Source organism: Choloepus didactylus, chromosome 1 (assembly GCF_015220235.1).
Source record: "Choloepus didactylus isolate mChoDid1 chromosome 1, mChoDid1.pri, whole genome shotgun sequence".
Lineage (NCBI taxonomy): Eukaryota > Metazoa > Chordata > Mammalia > Pilosa > Megalonychidae > Choloepus > Choloepus didactylus.
In genome coordinates, this window is record NC_051307.1 from 239,921,535 (window position 1) to 239,943,642 (window position 22,108).

The 22,108-nt window shown below is 42.0% G+C and overlaps 1 protein-coding gene across 4 annotated transcripts in view; it reads left to right on the forward strand.

Moving 5' to 3' along the window:
• IRAK2 (interleukin 1 receptor associated kinase 2) overlaps positions 1-22,108 on the forward strand; it is a 73,525-nt gene that overhangs the window by 24,239 nt on the left and 27,178 nt on the right. For 3 of the 4 annotated variants that reach the window (XM_037801767.1, XM_037801794.1, XM_037801786.1), the window contains exons 3-6: positions 6,718-6,864; positions 9,221-9,327; positions 18,866-19,063; positions 19,148-19,212. In XM_037801767.1, coding sequence (XP_037657695.1) covers positions 6,718-6,864; positions 9,221-9,327; positions 18,866-19,063; positions 19,148-19,212 — 517 coding nt within the window. The remainder of the gene's footprint in view (positions 1-6,717; positions 6,865-9,220; positions 9,328-18,865; positions 19,064-19,147; positions 19,213-22,108) is intronic. The other variant, XM_037801778.1, reaches the window with a different exon arrangement.

Genomic DNA, 22,108 nt, shown 5'->3' on the forward strand with positions numbered 1-22,108 from the left:
CTACCAGGTCCTGCATGGTCTAACCCTCACCCAAAGTCTCTGACCTCATCTCTACCACTTTCCTCCCCATTCATTCAGCTCAGCCACTAGGGTCATCTTTCACCTGAGGGGACACACCACACTGTTTTCTGCCTCAGGATTTTGCATATGCTGTTCCCTCCCCAACTCTCCTGTGTTCTTCCCCTGGCTGATCCTTCCCATCTTTTGGGAAGGACAGAAGCCGTCTCTGTCCACCTGTATAAATAGGTCTACCAGGTGCCCCCCTCTCCACCCAAGTTTGTTTCAACACAGATCTCCTCCCAGTTTATAATTAGGTATCTGTTATTCAACTAGCTCTATGTAAGGATCATGTCCGGTTTGATAATGGGTGACATTGTCAGTCCCTAGCACAATGAATGAAGGAATGAATGAATGAGAAAGAATGAGTCATTTCAGCAGCTGGTGGGGAACCAGAGATAGAGCAATTAGGAAGACAGGTCATGCCCTCAGATGTACCGGATTTTGTGTCTAGCTTGAGTTGGGAATTTTCCGTGGTGTGTGTGTGTGCACATGTGTATGTCCGGGATGGCCAAGCCCAGGGATTAGGAGCGAAAGGAAAAGAGAGGGTCCAGAAAGCTATTTTTGTCCCTGAGATGGCCAGCCAGCACCAAAGTTGTTTAGTTGTGGTGGAATCACTTTCATTTTTTCAGAAGGGATCAATTTTGGCCACATGAATCAGCTCCAGAATAAAAACAAAATATACTCTTGTTGCACCACTGTTTAACTTGAGGGATGTGAAAGGTGGGAGGGGATTTCCAGAGTGTGCTCACCAGGGAAAGCCCTCCTTGGCAGCTTGAATTGCCTCCACTCAAGCGGCTCCTGGATTTGCCACTGTATTAAGTGTTCCCTTTAATACAGGCAGTGAGGAGAGGGGCCCCCAGGCCCCAGCCAGCCAAGGACTCAAAACGCCAATTCTGTGTTAATCAGATTCCCCCAATTACAGTATGTTTTACTTGTAAGCCTCCTTTATGTACTCTTCTTTATAGAAGGAGGTAGGGTATAAATAAAGAAAACATAAATAAAAACTATTCTGGACTTCACTTCAAGGATAAAACAGAGATAACAACTGGACTTTTTCCCTGAGCTATTATCTGAATTAAAATAGGCCATACATGTGGTACACAGGGCAAAGAGTGACCCATAAGAAATAATAATAATCATCATAACAAAAAATAGTAAACAATAAGAATAATACCTTATAGCTGTTGAGCACTTACTTTACCCATAGGAACTCATTTAATCCTCATGGGAACTTTATAGGGTGTGGGGTGAGTTCAGTTTCTAGTCTCATTTGTCAGATGCGGAAGCTGAGGTTTAGTGATTATGTTATAAGCCAGCCTGGCTGCAGAACACAGAACTGATTGAAAGCAAGGTAGGCGGGCTGTGAGCTCATCTGTGTTCCATGGCATATGTGATTCATTCTCATTCGAGTGTGGAACATTCTGAAAATAGAAGGCAGAAGGAAAAAGAAATCACAGCCATTAACCAACCCGAGTGAAACGCAAAGGGGAGCACAGAGAAACGCTTCCTCCCCCACACCTCCCCATGGCTTTGTCCTCCTGGCTTTGTGTCAGTGTCGTGTCCGAAACTCAACCCTCAATAGCCTCACTCTGGATTAGGCCAGTGGTTCTCAGCCCCACTTGGGGGGTGTTCAGAAACATCCAGGCTCTGAGATAATTGATCCAGGGATCAACAGGTCAACCCCTTAACACCCACGGCCACCAAAGTTTTAGAGGTTACCTGATCCTCAGTTCTTGGCATCTCCTTTCTATTCCTGGGGGCTCCAAACTACCCCCCTCCTGTGTGACAAGGCTGGCTGCCAGCAACCCCAGACAGGGTGAATGCATTCAGGCTCACAGCTTTTATTTGAGGGTTTGAAGCATTGAAAATAGCTTTCTACCCCAGTGCTTCCTTCAGAGGGAACCAGAGGTTCTTCGTCTGCACCTTTTGGGCAAAAGAGATGAGAGAAGATATGTGTTGGCACCTGGCACTGCTGCATGCTTTACACATCTCATTCCATTTAGTCCTACAAAAGCAGCCAGTGAAGCTCAGAGAGTTAAGAAATTTGTCCTCGAGCACACAGCTCATGAACCCAGAAGGAAAGCTTTGCCGTACTTACTCCACCTGCTACCCTTTGATCACCTGAAATCTATATTTTTAGATCTCCTGACTCTGCAGAATTAACTTTATGTGTGGAATTCCTTTTGATAATTTAATTTCGGGGGGAAAAAAAGAGTGTTGTCCTAGAAGCATGAGGCTGCTTCTGTGCATCAGCAATAAAAATTATATAATCAGCTTCTCCCCAGACTGCCTTGGTGGACAGGAAGCTCAGAACAAGATACAAGGCTTGTCACCATCCTTTCTCATGAACATTTTAGCCACCTCTGCCTCCCCCTGCCTTTGATGTTCTATTTTTATTTCAACACCAGTCCGAAAGAGTAAATGGCATATCTCCTTAGCTATCAGAGATCAGATTTTGAGGGAAAAAGAACAGAGGAGCCCCCTTTCCCCCTCCTCCAGTTTTGACAGTGGGGAAAGAGGCAAAAAAGACCTGCCCTGCACCTTCCAATTCAGACCAAACATCAACTCAAGAGTAGGCATGAAGATGCTTAATATTTATACATATCACTTATTGCATTTACAAAACATTAAAAAGCCCCAAAGCTTGCTGAAACGGGTTTCACAGGAAACGGGAAACTTTTCATCAGATCGTCAGTCAGCTGACGGCTGTGGCCGGGTGCAGCCCTCAAAGGGTGACGAGGCGCATCGGGGGGGTGGGAAGGTGGGAGTCAGCCCGAAATGCAGTGACAGATTCGGCTGCCGGTTGCGGACCCTGCCGATGCCATGGGACCTCTCTCCTCCCATGGTGGCACCCCGACCTGTGCACATTGGTGTGACTCACTGTCTTTAGTTTGCGGGGGCTGCTGTCACAAAGTACCACAGACTGGTTCACTTGAACAAGCTGAGTTTACTGTCTCCCAGTTCTGGAGGCTACAAGTTCAAAATCAAGGGTCAGTGGGATCATGCTGAAGGATCTCAGAAGGAAGTCTGTAACATTCTGGTGGTGGCTTGCCTGCCATCCGTAACTCAATGTTTGCCTCCTGTTGCATGGCTGTCTCTCCTTCTGTCTCCTCTTCCTGACTGTGCCCAATTTCCTCTGCTCATCAGGTCTCCAGAAATATTGGATTAAGGCTCACCGTGACTCGGCTTGGCCTCCCTTTTACTAATAACATCTTCCAAGGTCCTGTGTACAAATGGGTTCACACCCACTGGACCAGGGGTTTGACTTGACTCAATTCAATCCACAATACCCATAATGCCGGGCACAGGCCATTGCATGTCACTGCAGAAAGAACCAGAAAAGGAAAAGAAACCGAGAGAATGCTCGATGCAGCAAACACAACGAAGCCTTTTATATTCCCTGCAGTAGCGTTCACAGAGCTCAGCCACAAATAGGCTGGTGACCTTAATGTCCCTTCCCCAATATGTCCTGACACGCAAAGTGGCCAAGATTTGTGCTGAACGGGAAACAAAACGTCACCAGGAATAGCACTCTGAAGTTAGGTAAGACTGGGATTACCAGCCCTTTGTTACTCTTCTGAAGAGGAAACCGAGGCTCAGCATGTCACCCCTCTCCTGCCCAGCCTCCTCAGGAAGTAACCCTGTGGGGTCCCCTTCACCAGGCCCAGGTGGCCGAGCATGAGGGAAGCTCTGCATGCACAGATGTTGCCAGGACGCTGCCCTCGGCCCGCTGAGGAACACAGGCGTTACCAGGTCCGCGAGGAGAGGATGAGGAAGTGGGGCGGCTGAGGGGCACGGGGCTGCCCGCGGGAAGTGCAGAAGAGCTCCCGGGGGATCTGCAAGCGCGCCCACGTGGGGCGCGACCGCTGCCCGCAGGCCTGGGCGGGGATCCCCCTTCCTGCCCCGTTCCCCTTTCCTTCATTTTCTCCCTCGCCTCCTCGAGTCTCCTGTTTCCTTATCTTAATACTTCCAGGGTTCTGGTGGGGATACTTGTCATGAAAATATCAAGGGCAGGCCTTGGTCTACAGCTGATAAAAAAAATAAAAGTGAGTCGGATCTGAGTCCAGTGAAAGGCTGATTCACCAACTGTCTCCTGGCCAGTGTGGGCCAGATGGAGCCTCCCAAGGCAGATGGCTACTCATCCTGGTTTGGAACACTCAGTTCTTCAGTTCTGTTCATTATTTTAGCTAGCTTGCTTACTGATTTTTTCCTGGAAAGCCATACTTTATTATGCAAATAACACACGACCGTTGTTGAAAAATTACACAAGCAAAACAACAAAAAAACCACACAAGAAACCCACCTAATACAAAATCACTGATAGCCATATTACCCAAAAATAATCACTGTTAACATTTTGCTCTACATTCTTCAGACTTTTTTTCCTCTTCAGATCTAGATTTCTTCCATATTTTTACAAATATTTTCCCAAATAAAGGTAATACATTGTATATCCTTTTTTGTTTCCTACTTTTTCCACTTAACGATATATTAATGCCTTTCCGTATCAGTGGATATATACATGATCATTTTAGTTACTATTAAAGTAAATAAAAAAGCCCCAAAATTTAAATGACTCAGAATTGTATTAAATGAAAACTGAAAGAAAATTCCCATATTTTGAGCTAAGCTTTGCACACGCACCATCTCCCTTAATCCTCATAAAATCCAGTAATTGCAGCTGGGAAGTGATGGAGCTGGTTTCTGTTCCAGAAGTTGTGCTCTAAACAGCCAAGCTCTGCTACTTTTTTTTAATATGGTAGTTTTATGAAAGAGAATAATGAATCAGTGAGAGTAAAGGAAGTACAACAAGGAAAAGTCACTCTAATCCCTCCATTCAGCCTTAGTGTTAAATTTGTATATTCCCTCTAGCCAGTCTCCACAGGTTTCCCACCAGGGGAAATCCAAGTGATCATGACATTCTATTTCTGCTTTTCCACAGGCAGGTGCTGAGCCATCTGCAAAGAGGAGACCGGGGTTGGGGGTGGTGGTGATGATGGTGACGTCTGAGTAGTTCTGCCCTAGCCGGATCGTCTGGCGGTGAAACCAGTCCCGGCTTTGAATCTTATTAGGTGTTTGACTTGGCACAAGTCATTTCACCTGAGCCTCACTGTTCTCCAAACTCAAACACAGATAATTCTGTTAACTACCCAATGTGGTTGTGAAATTAAATAAACTACAGAGCATCTTATAAGCATAGTGCCTTGAAAATCTAGGTGCTATTATTATTGTTCTAGTCCTGGAGCTTGGGCTTGATAAAGCTAGGTCCCACAGTAACGGCTGGTCTTGTTTAGAGAAATGCTGTTCACCCGATGAAATAAATGTTACTGGAGACTGGAAGGCTTGAGACAGGAAGTCCCGGCCCCACCTGATGCACAGTGTGAAATCGAGCCAGTCAGTGGCCTTCCTTAGGACTTCACGCTCCCCATTTTTGTGGTTCTCAAACATGGCTGCACATTGGAGTAATGTCAGGGGCTTTGGAGAATAAGGATGTCTGGGCCCACTCCCAAACCGCCGGAGGGTGAAGGACCACGAAGGCTGGGCTGTAGAATTCGGATTTTCTCTGGGAGGCAGTGAGGAAACATAATGATTTGGGCTAAGGAATGTGGACTCTGCCTTGGCAATGGGGGGTCCTAAGGGCTGTCAGTAGGCAGTGACATGGCCGGATCTGTACTTTAGTCAGCTGAGGCCTGGCGAGGTGTCTGGAGGCAGCATGAGCTGGAGGCAGGGGACCAGCCGGCTGTCATAGAGGAGAGGAGAGGGGGGCAATCCACGGAGAGCAAGCTCTGAGCTGCTGGGTGGATGCCGGTGTGCGCACAGCCTCGTAGCACCTTTGGGGTTTCCCACATCCATGGAAAGAGGAAGTGATTCCTCTCAGGAGGGCAGGTACCTCCTTCCAGACTTCTTCGGCCAGTTCTGCCTGCCTCTGGCTGTGCAATCTTGGGCAAGTCATTTAAGCTACTCAGGCCTCATCTCTCCTCTCTAACAGGGATAAAATGCAAAGACGCTGTGGGGATTTAATGCATGCAAAGCTGGCCCTGTGCCCGGGACAGTTGGTATTCAGTAGCTGGAGTTGCTATTTTCGGTGTTCCCATCTATAAAAGGGGGAAGCATGCACATGTTTCCACAGCTTGTGGAAGGGGAAGCTGTAAGGCTGCCAGAACGTCTATATTTAGGAGCCCGAGTAGAGTGTTAGAGAAATGAATATCTTTAAGTTCCCTATCTTTAACTCCAGGGAAATGTATGGTCTACAAAGCCCTTTCATGCCTGTATTCTCATGTCCCCCCTCACAGCAGCCCAGTGAGATGGGCTAGTAGATATCATCATCACCGTCTCCATTTTATGGGGGAGGAAACTGAGGCTCAGAGAAGGAAAGTGACTTGTCTAAGGTCACACCTCTAGTAGGCTTGGAAGACAGGTTTGTCCAACTCAGAACGTCAGAGCGGGCCCGATCACGAGAGGTTGTCCTGTAAAACCACAATGTATTACAGATAGGAGGGCCGAGGCCCAGAGAGGGAAAGAACTTGCCCGGGGTACACTGTGAATTTGTGCCACAGCCAGGACCAAAACCCAATTCTCTGACTTCTAGACCCCGTCCCTTGATGGCTACCCCACTTCATTGAATACTAACTTTCTTTCTTTTTACCTTGTTTCCAGGGAAACCAGTTCCTGAAATCAGGTCTTCCATCCCATACCTCCCGGACACTGAGAAGCCAGGAAAGCCTCTGGCAGCTTCAATAAGAAACACTGAGCATGATCAGGAAGAGGGGCAGCCTGTGACACCGGCTGCCTTCCTGGGCCCAGGTCTGGTAACTCTGGTTTCCCACAACCCAGGCACGGGTCAGCCCTGCATGCCGGCTTCGGGCTGGGTGCCTCCCTGCCTCCCTGTGGCCCTTCCATAGGCCCCTGCCCTGTCCAGGGTCTGACCCTCACAGCCATGAGCTGTGGAGTTGAAGGGTGTTGCCTGCTCCAATGCCTCTCTCCCCTCTACCAGTCACAGATCTGCTACTTTGTCCTACTCTGCCTGAAGCACAGAGAAGGAAAGCAATTTGCCCAAGGTCACACAGCTAAGATGTTGTAGAGCCCCGAATTGGTGTCTGAGCTGAGTGATTTGAAAACTCATGTCACTAACTACTGTATACACTGCTATCCCAAAGACTTTCAGACCATTTCAGATTTGTCTTCATCCTCTCATGCCCAAGGAAGGGCCTAGCACAGAATAGGTGCTTGGAGACAGTTTGCCAAATGACCGAAGTCCACAGCCAATGGACAGTGTCCCCAGAGGGTAACGGCTTCTCGTGCCCATGTCTTCCCTGGAGCTTGTGGTGCAGCAAAGATCCCAAATCCATGACATCTGTTCATTGATGGCGTTCCTGAACCCAGGATCAGCATGGGTTGAGAGGAGCATGCGTGAGCATTTGCATTAGACAGATCTGCATGTGAATCCAGCTCCTCCACTTTCTATCTGGAGAATTACTTAGCCTCTCTGTACCTCAGTTTCTTCTTCTGTAATGTGAGGATAATAATAAAACCTACTGCAACAGGTGGTGGTAAAGAATCACACACCTCAGTGTTGACACCAAGTAAGGGCTCCTTAAAAGTTAACTGACATTAGCAACATTCACAGACCAGACACCCTAGATAGGTTGAGTCTGGAAAATTTAATTTCAGGCCAGGGAGTCTGGATTATTTCCTGTAGTTAAAGATTAAAAAAAAAAAAAAACGTGCAGAACTTTGATCAGCAATTAAAGATAAGGGGAAATGGTCCTAAAACAAATGTGATACTGGTTAATGGCCAAAGAGAAAAAAAAAATAATAAAATTGAGGAATTCTAGGTGAGTGCTGGTTAGGGTAGAGGAGGTAACAGTTCTGACAATTTCTTCTGATGTCCCTTATCTACATTACCATAAAAAAAGGGTCATATGTTTCTGCCAGCCTTTGCATTGTTCTCTTTCTTGAATGGCCCTAGGCAAGAAATTGATCTGGCAGGTCAAGATGATAAATATAATGTGCAGACAGAGACAGGAAGTTGATTGTCTATCTTTGCCCAAACTGGAAATAGGAGAGTAATTATTAATTGCATCAAATAACCCAAAGCCTACCTTCTTTTGGGAAAATCCCAAGGTTCTACTGGGTCACAAAGTTCAAATCCATTGATTATCTTGAAAGGGTTTTGTAGGAAGGGAGAATGCAGTTATGGGATGGGTAGGGAGGACATTCAGAGGTGGTAACACTTACTGAAGTATCTACCTACTGTGCGTGAGATGCCGAGCTAAGAATGTCTAGTGCAATATTTCATTCATTCACCCTGACAACTCAGGGAGGTGGGGACTGTTGTTACCCAACTATGCGGTTAGGGAAGGATGACTAACCTGCCGAAGCTTCATGGATGAGTAGGTGGTGGAGCCAGGATTCAACTCAGGCAGTTTGACTCTCCCTCCTAGTAGGAGGGAAGGAAGTGGGGAAGAGATATAGAGGAGGGAGATAATGTCAGCAGATGAATCATGGACAGGTTTGAGTACCTCAACAGATTCTCAAACCTAGACATCAGATGAAACGGCTTTGAGTAGCTGAAACAGGTGTCACAGACCCTTAGCTATAGGAGAGGCCATTTGGCTGTCAATCAGAATCAATTTACTCTCATTCTACACATAGTTTTGCCAGCCTTGGTAAAATACTGAGCACTACATATATGCCAGAGCCTGATCTTTGTAATAAGCAGCATATTTTTTAATCTGGATGAGAACTCTATGGTGGACACTTGGCTTGCTTCCCCCTCTTTTGCCTGTTGTGAATAAAGCTGCTATGAATATCGGTGTACAAGTATCTGTTCAAGCCCAGAGATGTCAAACAGATTTTGATTTGAACTTTGACTCACATGCAGCTCATGTGACCTTGGGCAAGTTACTTCACCTCCAGTGCCTCAGTTTCTCCACCTGTCAGTTGGGAATAATAAATAGGACCTACCTCCCAGGATTGTCTTGAGGCTTAAACGGGGTAAGGCCTGAGGAATATGTTGGCTGACACGTGGTGGGCATCAGAGATGGCAGCTGCAGTAAGTGCATGTGGAGCAAATGGGTGACTTGGTTAGTCTAGACGGGGAGCCCCTCCCACCTTCCTCCAACAGGCCATGTCCTGACTTCCAGTCCCTCCCTTCCAGGGTCCACTCCAGCCAGAGCCTCCCAGCAGGCCTCTTTCTCGCTTCCTTCTGAAGAAGATGTTCCTCACTCTTTAAAAACTGACCTCCCTACTTCATCTGATGCAAAGGTAAATCTCTCCTTCCCCTGTCACCATTTATTATCCCCTCCACCCCGCTCCTGGTTCCCTTGCAAAAATGCAAGTTCTTAATTCCCTTAGACCAGTTTGGAGTAAAGGTGAGCATGAAGGGAGAAAGGAGACCCACTGAGCAGCTCCAAGCTTCTAGGATGGCGAGTCTTGGCAGTCAGTGAAATGGGGGGGTGGGGTAGGGTGGGGGGGGTGGAGGGGCGCTCTAGTGAACCCACACTTTTAATGAACTTTTCCTTTATTTATGTTTAAATGGGAGCCGAAAATTGGCCTCCCCACTCCCCAAACCAAAATATATTGGTTACAATAGTCATTTGCTTACAAATCTGCCTCCTCTGTCTTTTTTTCAACACTGTGTATGTCTGAGTGATCCTGAATTGTGAAGGACTTGGATCCAGAGCTGCATTCTGACTTTCCTGAGCTTTATGAACTTTTCCCTTCCATTTAAAACAAAATTAAAACTTACATTTTATGCCTTTATTGGTAGACAGACAGATATAATCCAGGCTGGGTTTAAAATTAGAACATTTTCTTCCAGCTTAAAACTTCATTTTGAGAGGCAGGGCAAGATGGTGGAGTGGTGAGGTGTAGGTTTTAGATACTCCTCCAGGGCAGTAGGTAGAAAGCCAGGAACTGTGTGGACCGGAAGCCGCAGAGCAATTTGACTTTGGGCATACTTCATACAACACTCATCAACGCGTGGAACAGCTGAGATCAGCGAAATCTGTAAGTTCTCATGGCCAGGGGACCTGCGCCCCTCCCTGCCAGGCTCAGTCCCATGGGAGGAGGAGCCATCAGTGCTGGGAAGGAGAAGGGAGAACTGCAGTGGCAGCTCTTATCGGAAACTCATTCTGCTGATCCAAACTCCAAACATAGACTGAGACCAGACACCGGAGAATCCAGGAGCAGTCAGCCTGGTGGAGAGGAGATAGGGATAGCAAAAACAGCAAGGAAACCCCAAAAATAAAAGTGGAGACTTTTTGGAGTTCTGGTGAACATAGAAAGGGGAAGGGCAGGGCCCAGGCAGAGTCAGGCTCATATGCAAATCCAGAAGGCGATTTCTTTGTCTGAGGAGCCAGTTTCTCTGATCCCTTGATCGTTCCTTAATGGCCCTATTCTCCTTGTCTCTTAGCATTTCAATAGCCCATTAGATCTGCAAGGAGGGCCCTTCCTTTTTTTTCTCTTTTTCTCTTTTTCTAAAACAATTACTCTAGGAAGCCCATTACAGAAAGCCTCAAAGACTTGCAATTTGGACCCAGACAAGAGCAAAGCTAAGAGAGCTCTGAGACACAAGGCAATAAGTCCAGTGGCTGAGAAATTCACTAAACACCACAACTTCCCAAGAAAAGGGGGGCCTTTCCTTTACAGTCATCTTCCCAGTGGGCTGGGAACGCTCCTGCCCGGCACCAGCTCCACAGCCCAGAGCTGCCCCAAACAACCCAGTGTGATGGGAAGTGTTTCCAACAACACATGCAAACACCACAAAATCGGATGTGGACATTAGCCTTTCCCAAACCCTCAGCTAACTGTCCCAGAGTTGAGAAGATGTGAAAAGGGGGAAATTAACAAGCCCCATTCAGCCATCCTTTCAGCAGACTGGGAACACCCCTACACAGCCCTGCAGTCCAGAACCTCTCTTGGGGGATGTCAGTCACCTGTGACATAGCACAGTCATCCCTCAGCAGGGGACCTAGGAGGGCACAGCTTGGGAGAGGGACCCACTCACAAGTCCCAGGGGCCATAGCCAATACCAAGGACTTGTGGGTCAGCTGCAGAGACAAACTGTGGCAGGACTGAACTGAAGGATTAGACTATTCAACAGCTTTAAATCTCTAGGAACACCTGGGAGATTTGATTATTAAAGCCGCCCCCGCCCCCAACCGCTGAGACACACGCTCCATATACAGGGCGGGCAACACCAACTACACACACAAGCTTGGTACACTAATGGGACTCCACAAGACTCACTCCCCCACTCACCACAAAGACAAAGTGGGGGAGAACTGGCTTGAGGGGAATAGGTGGCTCGCAGATGCCACCTGCTGGTTAGTTAGAGAAAGTGTACTCCACGAAGCTGTAGATCTGACAAATTAGAGATAAGGGTTTTAATCGGTCTACAAATCCTAAAAGAACCCTAGCAAGTTAAGCAAATGCCAAGAGGCCAAAAACAACAGAAAATTTTAAAGCATATGAAAAAACCAGATGTATTAGTTAGGGTTCTGTTGGGAAACAGAATCAATGAGAGGTGTCTCTGATTATGAAATTGTAAAAGTGACTCACGCAACTGTGGGTATGCACGAGTCCAAATTCTGTAGAGCCGTCAACAAACTGTCAACTCCAAGGAAGATGTCCGATGAACTCCTCAGGAAACGAACTGGCGACTTCGATGAACTCCTCAGGAAATGAACTGGGATCTTCGACGAACATGTTCGATGAACTCCTCAGGAAATGAACTGGCAACTTCGACGAACTCCTCAGGAAATGCTTCACTGGGCAGCCGAAGAAGAAGTGAAGGTCCTCTATCTGTCTTGCTTATAAGTCTTCAACTGATCAATTGGATCAAATCCAGCCAATTGCATTCTCTCATTTTGGAAGGCACACCCTTTGGTGAGTCACCAGTCACAGCTGCAGTCAATTGACTGTTGATTTAATAAACCAGCCTGTTGGTTTATTAGGCCAGTGTTTGCTTGACCAGACAGCTGGGTCACCTGGCCAAGTTGACACATGAACCTAACCATCATGCCAGACGATATGGATAACCCAAGCCCAAGCACCCAAATCAAAAGATCAGAGGAGACACAGTACTTGGAGCAATTAATCGAAAAACTAAAGATTAACAATGAGACCATGGCACAGGATATAAAGGACATGAAGAAGAGCATGGTACAGGTTATAAAGAACATGAAGAAGACCCTAGAAGAGCATAAAGAAGAAATTGCAAGAGTAAATAAAAATAGATGATCTTATGGAAATAAAAGAAACTGTTGACCAAATTAAAAAGATTCTGGATATTCATAGTGCAAGACTAGAGGAAGCTGAACAATGAATCAGTGATCTGGAGGACGATGGAACGGAAAATGAAAGAATAAAAGAAAGAATGGGGAAAAAAGTAAAAAAAAACAAAATGGACCTCAGGGATATGACAGATAATATAAAACATCCAAATATAAAACTCATTGCTGTTCCAGAAGGGGAAGAGAAGGGTAAAGGTCTAGGAAGAGTATTCAAAGAAATTGCTGGGGAAAACTTCCCAAATCTTCTAAACACCATAAATACACAAATCATAAATGCCCAGCGAACTCTAAATAGCATAAATCCAAATAAACCCACTCTGAGACATATTCTGATCACACTGGCAAATATGGAAGAGAAGGAGCAAGTTCTGAAAGCAGCAAGAGAAAAGCAGTTCACCACATACAAAGGAAACAGCATAAGACTAAGTAGTGACTACTCAGCAGCCACCATGGAGGCGAGAAGGCAGTGGCATGACATATTTAAAATTCTGAGAGAGAAAAATTTCCAACCAAGAATTCTTTATCCCGCAAAGCTCTCCTTCAAATTTGAGGGAGAGCTTAAATTTTTCACAGACAAACAAATTCTGAGAGAATTTACTAACAAGAGACCTGCCCTACTTGAGGTACTAAAGGGAGCCCTACCAACAGAGAAACAAAGAAAGGAGAGAGAGAGATGGAGAAAGGTTCGTTACTAAAGAGATTCAGTATGGGTACATTAAAGGACATTAAGAGAGAGGGGGAGAAATATATGTGACAAATATAAACCAAAGGATAAGATGGCTGATTCAAGAAATGCCTTCACAGTAATAATGTTGAATGTAAATGGATTAAACTCCCCAATTAAAAGATATAGATCGGCAGAATGGATAAAAAAAATGAACCATCAATATGTTGCATACAAGAGACTCATCTTAGACACAGAGACACAAAGAAATTGAAAGTGAAAGGATGGAAAAAAATATTTCATGCAAGCTACAGCCAAAAGAAAGCAGGAGTAGCAATATTAATCTCAGATAAAATAGACTTTAAATGAAAGGATGTTATGAGAGACAAAGAAGGCCACTACATACTAATAAAAGGGGCAATTCAACAAGAAGAAATAACAATCATAAATGTTTATGTACCCAATCAAGTTGCCACAAAATACATGAGAGAAACACTGGCAAAACTAAAGGAAGCAATTGATGTTTCACAATAATTGTGGGAGACTTCAACACATCACTCTCTCCTATACATAGATCAACCAGACAAAAGACAAATAAGGAAATTGAAAACCTAAACAATCTGATAAATGAATTGGATTTAACAGACATATGTAGAACATTACATCCCAAATCACCAGGATACACATTATTCTCTAGTGCTCATGGAACTTTCTCGAGAATAGATCATATGCTGGGACATAAAATAAGCCTCAATAAATTTTAAAAAATTGAAATTATTCAAAGCACATTCTCTGACCATATGGAATACAATTAGAAGTCAATAACCATAAGAGACTTAGAAAATTCACAAATTCCTGGAGGTTAAACAACACACTCCTAAACAATCAGTGGGTTAAAGAAGAAATAGCAAGAGAAATCACTAAATATTTAGAAACAAATGAAAATGAAAATACAACATACCAAACCTATGGGATGCAGCAAAAGCAGTACTGAGGGGGAAATTTATAGCACTAAATGCATATATTAAAAAGGAAGAAAGAGCCAAAATCAAAGAACTAATGGATCATCCAAAGAAGCTAGAAAATGAATAGCAAATCAATTCTAAACCAAGTAGAAGAAAAGAAATAACAAGGATTAAAGCAGAAATAAATGACATAGAGAAAAATAAAAAACAATAGAGAGAATGAATAACACCAAAATTTGGTTCTTTGAGGAGATCAACAAGATTGACAAGCCCCTAGCTAGACTGACAAAATCAAAAAGAGAGAAGACCCATATAAACAAAATAATGAACAAGAAAGGTGACATTACTATGGATCCCAAAGAAATTTAAAAAAGTTATAAGAGGATACTATGCCAACAAACTGGATAATGTAGAGGAAATGCACAATTTCCTGGAAACATATGAACAACCTAGATTGACCAGAGAAGAAACAGAAGACCTCAACCAACCAATCACAAGCAAAGAGATCCAATCAGTCATCAAAAACCTTCCCACAAATAAATGCCCAGGGCCAGATGGCTTCATACAAGAATTCTACCAAACTTTCCAAAAAGAACTGACACCAATCTTACTTAAACGCTTTCAAAACATCAAAGAAATTGGAACAGTACCAAACTCATTTTATGAAGCTAACATCAATCTAATACGAAAACCAGGCAAAGATGCTACAAAAAAGAAAAACTACAGACCTATCTCCCTAATGAATATAGATGCAAAAATTCCTAACAAAATACTTGCCGATCGAATCCAAAAACACATTAAAAAAATCATACACCATGACCAAGTGGGGTTCATTCCAGGCATGCAAGGATGGTTCAACATAAGAAAATCAATCAGTGTATTACAACACATTAACAAATCAAAAGAGAAAAATCAAATGATCATCTCAATAGATGCTGAAAAAGCATTCGACAAAATCCAACATCCATTTTTTATAAAAACACTTCAAAAGGTAGGAATTGAAGGAAACTTCCTCAGTATGATAAAGAGCATATATGAAAAACCCACAGCCAGCATAGTACTCAATGGTGAGAGACTGAAAGCCTTCCCTCTAAGATCAGGAGCAAGACAAGGATGCCCGCTGTCACCACTGTTATTCAACATTGTGCTGGAAGTGCTAGCCAGGGCAATCCGGCAAGACAAAGAAATAAAAGGCATCCAAACTGGGAAGGAAGAAGTAAAACTGTCATTGTTTGCAGATGATATGATCTTATATCTGGAAAACCCTGAGAAATCAATACAGCTACTAGAGCTAATAAACAAATTTAGCAAAGTAGTGGGATACAAGATTAATGCACACAAGTCAGTAATGTTTCTATATGCTAGAAATGAAGACATTGAAGAGACACTCAAGAAAAAGATACCATTTTCAATAGCAACTAAAAAAAATCAAGTACCTAGGAATAAACTTAACCAAGGATATAAAAGACCTATACAAAGAAAACTACATAACTCTACTAAAAGAAATAGAAGGGGACCTTAAAAGATGGAAAAATATTCCATATTCATGGATAGGAAGGCTAAATTTCATTAAGATGTCAATTCTACCCAAACTCATCTACAGATTCAATGTGATTCCAATCAAAATTCCAACAACCTACTTTGCAGATTTGGAAAAGCTAGTAATCAAATTTATTTGGAAAGGGAAGATGCCTTAAATTGCTAAAGACACTCTAAAAAAGAAAAACAAAGTGGGAGGACTTACACTCCCCGATTTGAAGCTTATTATAAAGCCACAGTTGTCAAAACAGCATGGTACTGGCACAAAGATAGACATATTGATCAATGAAATAGAATTAAGAATTTGGAGATAAACCCCCAGATCTATGGCCAACTGATCTTTGATAAGACCCCCAAAGCCACTGAACTGGGACATAACAGTCTTTTCAACAAATGGGGCTGGGAGAGTTGGATATCCATACCCAAAAGAATGAAAGAGGACCTCTACCTCACACCCTACACAAGAATTAACTCGAAGTGGATCAAAGACCTCAATATAAAAGACAGTACCATAAAACTGCTGGAAGATAATGTAGGGAAACATCTTCAATACCTTGTATTAGGTGGCTACTTCCTAGACTTTACACCCAAAGCACAAGCAACAAAAGAAAAAATAGATAAATGGGAGCTCCTCAAGTTAGAAGTTTCTGTACCTCAAAGGAATTTGTCAAAAAGGTGAAGAGGCAGCCAACGCAATGGGAAAAAATTTTTGGAAACCATGTATCTGATGAAAGACTGATATCTTGCATATATGAAGAAATCCTACAACTCAATGACAATACTACAGACAGCCCAGTTATAAAATGGGCAAAAGATATGGAAAGACAGTTCTCTGAAGAGGAAATACAAATGGCCAAGAAACATATGAAAAAATATTCAGCTTCACTAGCTATTAGAGAGATGCAAGTTAAGACCACAATGAGATACCATCTCACACCAATTAGAATGGCTGCCATTAAACAAACAGGAAACTACAAATGCTGGAGAGGATGTGGAGAAATTGGAACTCTTATTCATTGTTGGTGGGACTGTATAATGGTTCAGCCACTCTGGAAATCAGTCTGGCAGTTCCTTAGGAAACTAGACATAGAGTTACACTTCGATCCAGCAATTGCACCTCTTGGTATATACCTGGAAGATCTGAAAGCAGTGACATGAACAGGTATCTGCACACCAATGTTCATAGCAGCATTATTCACAATTGCCAAGAGATGGAAACAACCCAAATGTCCTTCAACAGATGAGTGGATAAATAAAATGTGGTATATACACACGATGGAATACTATGTGGCTGTAAGAAGGAATGATGTCGTGAAACATATGACAACATGGATGAACCTTGAAGACATAATGCTGAGCGAAATAAGCCAGGCACAAAAAGAGAAATATTTTATGCTACCACTCATGTGAACATTGAAAAATGTAAAACAAATGGTTTATAATGTAGAATATAGGGGAACTAGTGATAGAGAGCAATTAAGGAAGGGGGAATGATAACCCAATAAGAGCAGATAAGCTATCGTGTGTAAATTTAACGTTCTGGGAATGCCCAGGAATGACTACGGTCTGTTAATTTCTGCTGGGTATGGTAGGAACAAGTTCACAGAAATGTTGCTATATTAGGTTATTTTCTTGGGGTAGAGTAGGAACATGTAGGAAGTAAAGTAGTTATCTTAGGTTAGTTGTCTTTTTCTTACTCCCTTTTTATGGTTTGTTTGAAATGTTTTTTTATTGTATGTTTTTTTAAATTTTTTTATATAGTTGATTTAAAAAAAAGGAAAAAAAGTTCATTTTTTTTTTCCTTTTCATTTTAAAATGAAATGAAAATGGTTTCATGGGCACCTGAAACTACTGTGGCTCTTGACCCAGTGCCCACTGTGCCTGACAGAGAAGTTGACCCTGCTTGGGTCTGGTTAAAAGAGATTTTTGCTCAAGCAGGTTTTTTTTTTTTTTTTAATGCAATTTTATTGAGATATAATCACATAACATACGGTCATTCAAAGTGTACAGTCAGTTGTTCACAGTATCATCATATAGTTGTGCTTTCATCACCACAATCAAACTTTGAAATTTTCATTACTCCAAAAAAATTAAATAAAAATTAAAGTAAAAAAGAACATCCAAAACACCCCATTCCCATCCTCCCCCCATTGTTCATTTACTTTTTAAAAATACTTTAATTGAGATATAGTCACACACCCTACAGTCATCCACAGTGTACAGTTACTCACAGCACCATCATACAGTTGTGATTCATCACCAGAATCAATTTTTGAACCTTTTCCTTACTCCAAAATAAAAATAAAAGCAAAAAAGAACACCTAAATCTTTCCATCCCCTCCATCCCACCGTATTCTTCATCTAATTTTTATCTCCATTTTTCCACTCATCTGTCCATATGCTGGATAAAGGGAGTGTGAGCCACAAGGTTTTCACAGTCACACAGTCACACTGTGCAATCAAGCAGGGTTTTGTTTTTAATAACTAATCGTATTTGCAAAGATTATTTAATAACTTGGGAGAACGAGCATGGTGTAATGTTAAGTGAAAACACTAGAAATCAAAACTATGTTTGTGGCATGATCCCCATTTTTTAAAATGAATCCTTACATATCTAATTGGCAGGAAAATACACTGAACTCTAATAACAGTTAAATGGATAATGGGATTATGGATTTTTTTTCCCCCTGATTTTCTAAAATTTCTAATAGGAGCATATGTAAACTTAAAACAGATTTTAAATTTATGCATACAAACCTATTTTTAAAAAGGGAAGTTATTGAAGCAAAGCTCCTTTTTATAGCCTTACCCATGCACTCAGTCTCGAATCTCTGATTACAGAACTGTGTTTGGTTATTTGAACTTGTATCCTACTTCCCAGGAATCCAGAGGCCTAGCATATATACCACATAGAGGACCCAGGGCTCCCCGCTTGACCATTAACAAGTGGTTTGATCTTGTTTCAGCTTCTTGACCTCTTGGTGCCCAACCTCTAAATACTGACAAAAAATAAACTAACATTTATTGGACATCAGCCATGTACCAGAAGTAGTCACATTTTAGTGAATCTTCAAAATTACCCTCCAGAGTATTATTATTATCCTCATTTTTGCTGATGAGGAAATTAAGGTGCAGAGACGTTAAGTAACCTACCCAAGGCCACACAGCAAATGAGAAGCAGAGCTGGGATTTGAACCTGGGCTTATCCATGTTCTTTTTCTCCACTCCTCAGTGGGTAAGACGATCCCCTCCACTCCTCAGTTCTGATGATCTAAGGTTCCCTGAGGTAGTAGAGAAAACAAGCTTCCACAGTAATTGCTTTCTCTCTGAATTCCCAGCAGGAGTTCAGTGCCTCCATTCCTCAGCAGGAACAAGTTTTGAGCTCGACTGGAGACAGCCTTTTCTGGAGTGAGGCAGATGTGGTTCAGGCAACCAATGACTTCAACCCCAGTCACAAAATCAGGGAGGGGACCTTTGCTGTCATCTACAGAGGACAAAGACATGGCACATCTTTCTTCTTCAAGAAGCTCACGGAGGCGAGTACTTCTTGATTTCTAGTGAGGGGGAGAAGGCTGCATGGATGAGACTGGATTTTCATGTGTCAGTGTGTTTTTCAATAGACTGCCTGCTCAAGTCCGGGGTCCATTGACAGATTCTTCCAGGCAGAGATACAGATTTGTCTTAGGTAAGCCTCCCCTTGTATTTATTTAATAACAATGATAGCTAGCCCCTATATAGTGCTTCCTGTGTGCCAGGACTGTTTTAAACACTTTATGGGTATAAACTCATTTCATCCTCACGAAATCCCTATAACATAAATACCATTATTACATCATTTTGCAGATGGGTATATTGAGGGACCATGGTGAAGTGTCTTGTCCAATATCACACAGCTATTAAGTGTCAGAATGAGGATTTGAACCCATGTGGTCTGGCTCCAAAGTCCATACTTTTTCTGTGTAGCTACTATATGCATAGATTAAAATTATGAGGGAAACTTGGCTCACTTAACCCAACTTCTTCCTTCCAGGGAGGAAAACATCTGTTTCTACCCCCCCCTTATCCCCCTTTTATTAGAGAAGTTATGGGTTTACAGAACAATCATGCATAAAACACAGGATCCCCAGTGCTTGTGTACAGAAACACAACTCATGTTTTGGTGTTGCTCTTATATTATATCCTGTGACTCTGCTGAATTCATTTAATGGCTGTAAGAGCTTTGTTGTGGAATTTTCAGTATCTTCTATAGGCTCGTATCATCTGCAAATAGGTAATGTTCTAATTCTTTCTTTCCATTTTGGATGCCTTTTATTTGTTTTTCTTGCCTAATTGCTCTGACAAGAACTTCCAGTACGATGTTGAATAACAGTGGCGACAGTGGGCATCCTTGTCTTGTTCCTGGTCTTAGAGGGAAGGCTTTGCAGTCTTTTACCATTAAGTAAGATGTTGTCTGTGGGCTTTTCGTATATGCTCTTTATCATGTCAAGGAAGTTACCTTCTCTTCCTTCTGTTCCTAGTATACTAAGTGTTTTTATCAACAAAGGTACTGCATTTTGTCAAATGCATTTTCTGCTTCAATTGAGATGATCATGTGGTTTTCCCCTTCATTCTGTTAATGTGATATATTACATTAGTTAATTGTCTTGTGTTGAACCAACCTTGCATGCCAGGGATAAATCCCACTTGATCATGGTGGATAATTCTTTTAATATGCTGTTGGATTTGATTTGCTAGTATTTTGTTGAGGATTTTTGCATCCATAGTCATTATAGATACTGTTCTGTAGTTTTCTTTTCTTATGGTATCTTTATCTGGCTTTGGTGTTAGTATGATGTTGGCCTCTTAGAATGAGTTAGGGAGTGTTCCCTCCTCTTTAATTTTTCTTTATTAATTCAATTTTATTGAGATATATTCACATACCATGCAGTCATACAAAGCATACAATCAAGTGTTCACAGTATCATTATATAGTTGTGCGTCCATCACCAAAACTAATTTTTGAACATTTTAATTACCACGCACACAAAAGTAATAAGAATAAAAATTAAAGTGAAAAAGAACAATTAAAGTAAAAAAGAACACTAGGTGCCTTCCCCCCATCCCCCCACCAATTTTTTACTCATCCATCCATACTCTGGACAAAGGGGAGTGTGGTCCATATGGCTTTCCCAATCACATTGTCACCCCTCATAAGCTACATTTTTATACAACTTGCTCTTTAATTTTTTGGAAGAGTTTGAGCAGAATTGGAGTTCAGTCTTCCTGGAATTTGGTAGAATTCTCCTGTGAAACCTTTTATTTTGGTGAGGTTCTTGATGATCTATTCAACCTCTTTACTAGTAATTGCTTTGTTGAGATCTTCTATTTCTTCTTGAGTCAATATAGGTAGTTTGTGTATTTCTAAGAATTTGTCCATTTCATCTAGGTTATCTAATTTGTTGGCACACAGTTGTTCATAGTATCTACTTATAGTCCTTTTTATTTCCCTGGGATCAATGGTAATAGCCACCTTTTCATTTCTGATTTTGTTGTTTGAATTCTCCCTCTTTTTTTCTTTGTCAGTTTTATTGATCTTTTTCAAAGAACCAACTTTTTGTTTTGTTGAGTCTCTCTATTGTTTTTCTGTTTTTTTTTTATTTCATTTATCTCCACTCTAATCTTTATTATTTCCCTCCTTCTGCTTGCTTTGGGTTTAGTTTGCTCTTCTTTTTCTAGTTCTTCCAGTTTTGAGGTTAGGTCTCTGATTTGAAGTCTTTCTTTTTTTTGAATGTAAGCATTTAGAGCTATAAATTTCCCTCTCAGCATTGCCTTTGCTTCATCCCGTAAGTTTTGGTATATGGTATTTTCATTTTCATTCATCTCAAGATATTTCCTAATTTTGCTTCTGATTTACTCTTTAATCTATTGGTTGTTTAAGAGTATGTTGTTTAATTTCCTTATATTCGTGAATTTCCCCTCTCTCCCTCTGTTATTGATTTCCAGCTTCATTTTTGTAGTTGGAGAAAATATATCGTATGATTTCAATATTTTTGAATTTACTGAGTCTTGTTTATGACCCAACATATGGTCTATCCTGGAGAATGATCCACATGCACTCAAGAAGAATGTGTATTCTGTTTTCTTTGGGTGCAGTGTTCCATACATTTCTGGTAAGTCTAGGTGGTTTAGTGTGTCATTCAAATCCTGTAGTTCCTTATTGATCTTCTGACTAGTATGGTAAAGACTTGAACTAGTATGTTAAAGTCTTCTACTATTGTTACATCTTCCTTTTGATTTATCCTGTTTATCAGTATGTAATGGCCATCTTTGTCCCTCATAATTGATTTTGATTGAAAGTTTATTTTTTTTCAGTATTAGTATAGCCACCCCAGCTCTCTTTTGATTACTACTGGCTTGCACGGTATATATTTTTTTCCATCCTTTCACTGTCAGCCTGCTTTATCTCTGACTTTAAGGTGGGTCTCTTGTAGATAGCATATAGTTGGGTTATGCTTTTTTTATCCATTCTACCAATCTCTGACTTTAAGAGTTTAATCCATTTACATTTAAAGTTACTTCTACTAATAATACAAGTCTTTCTT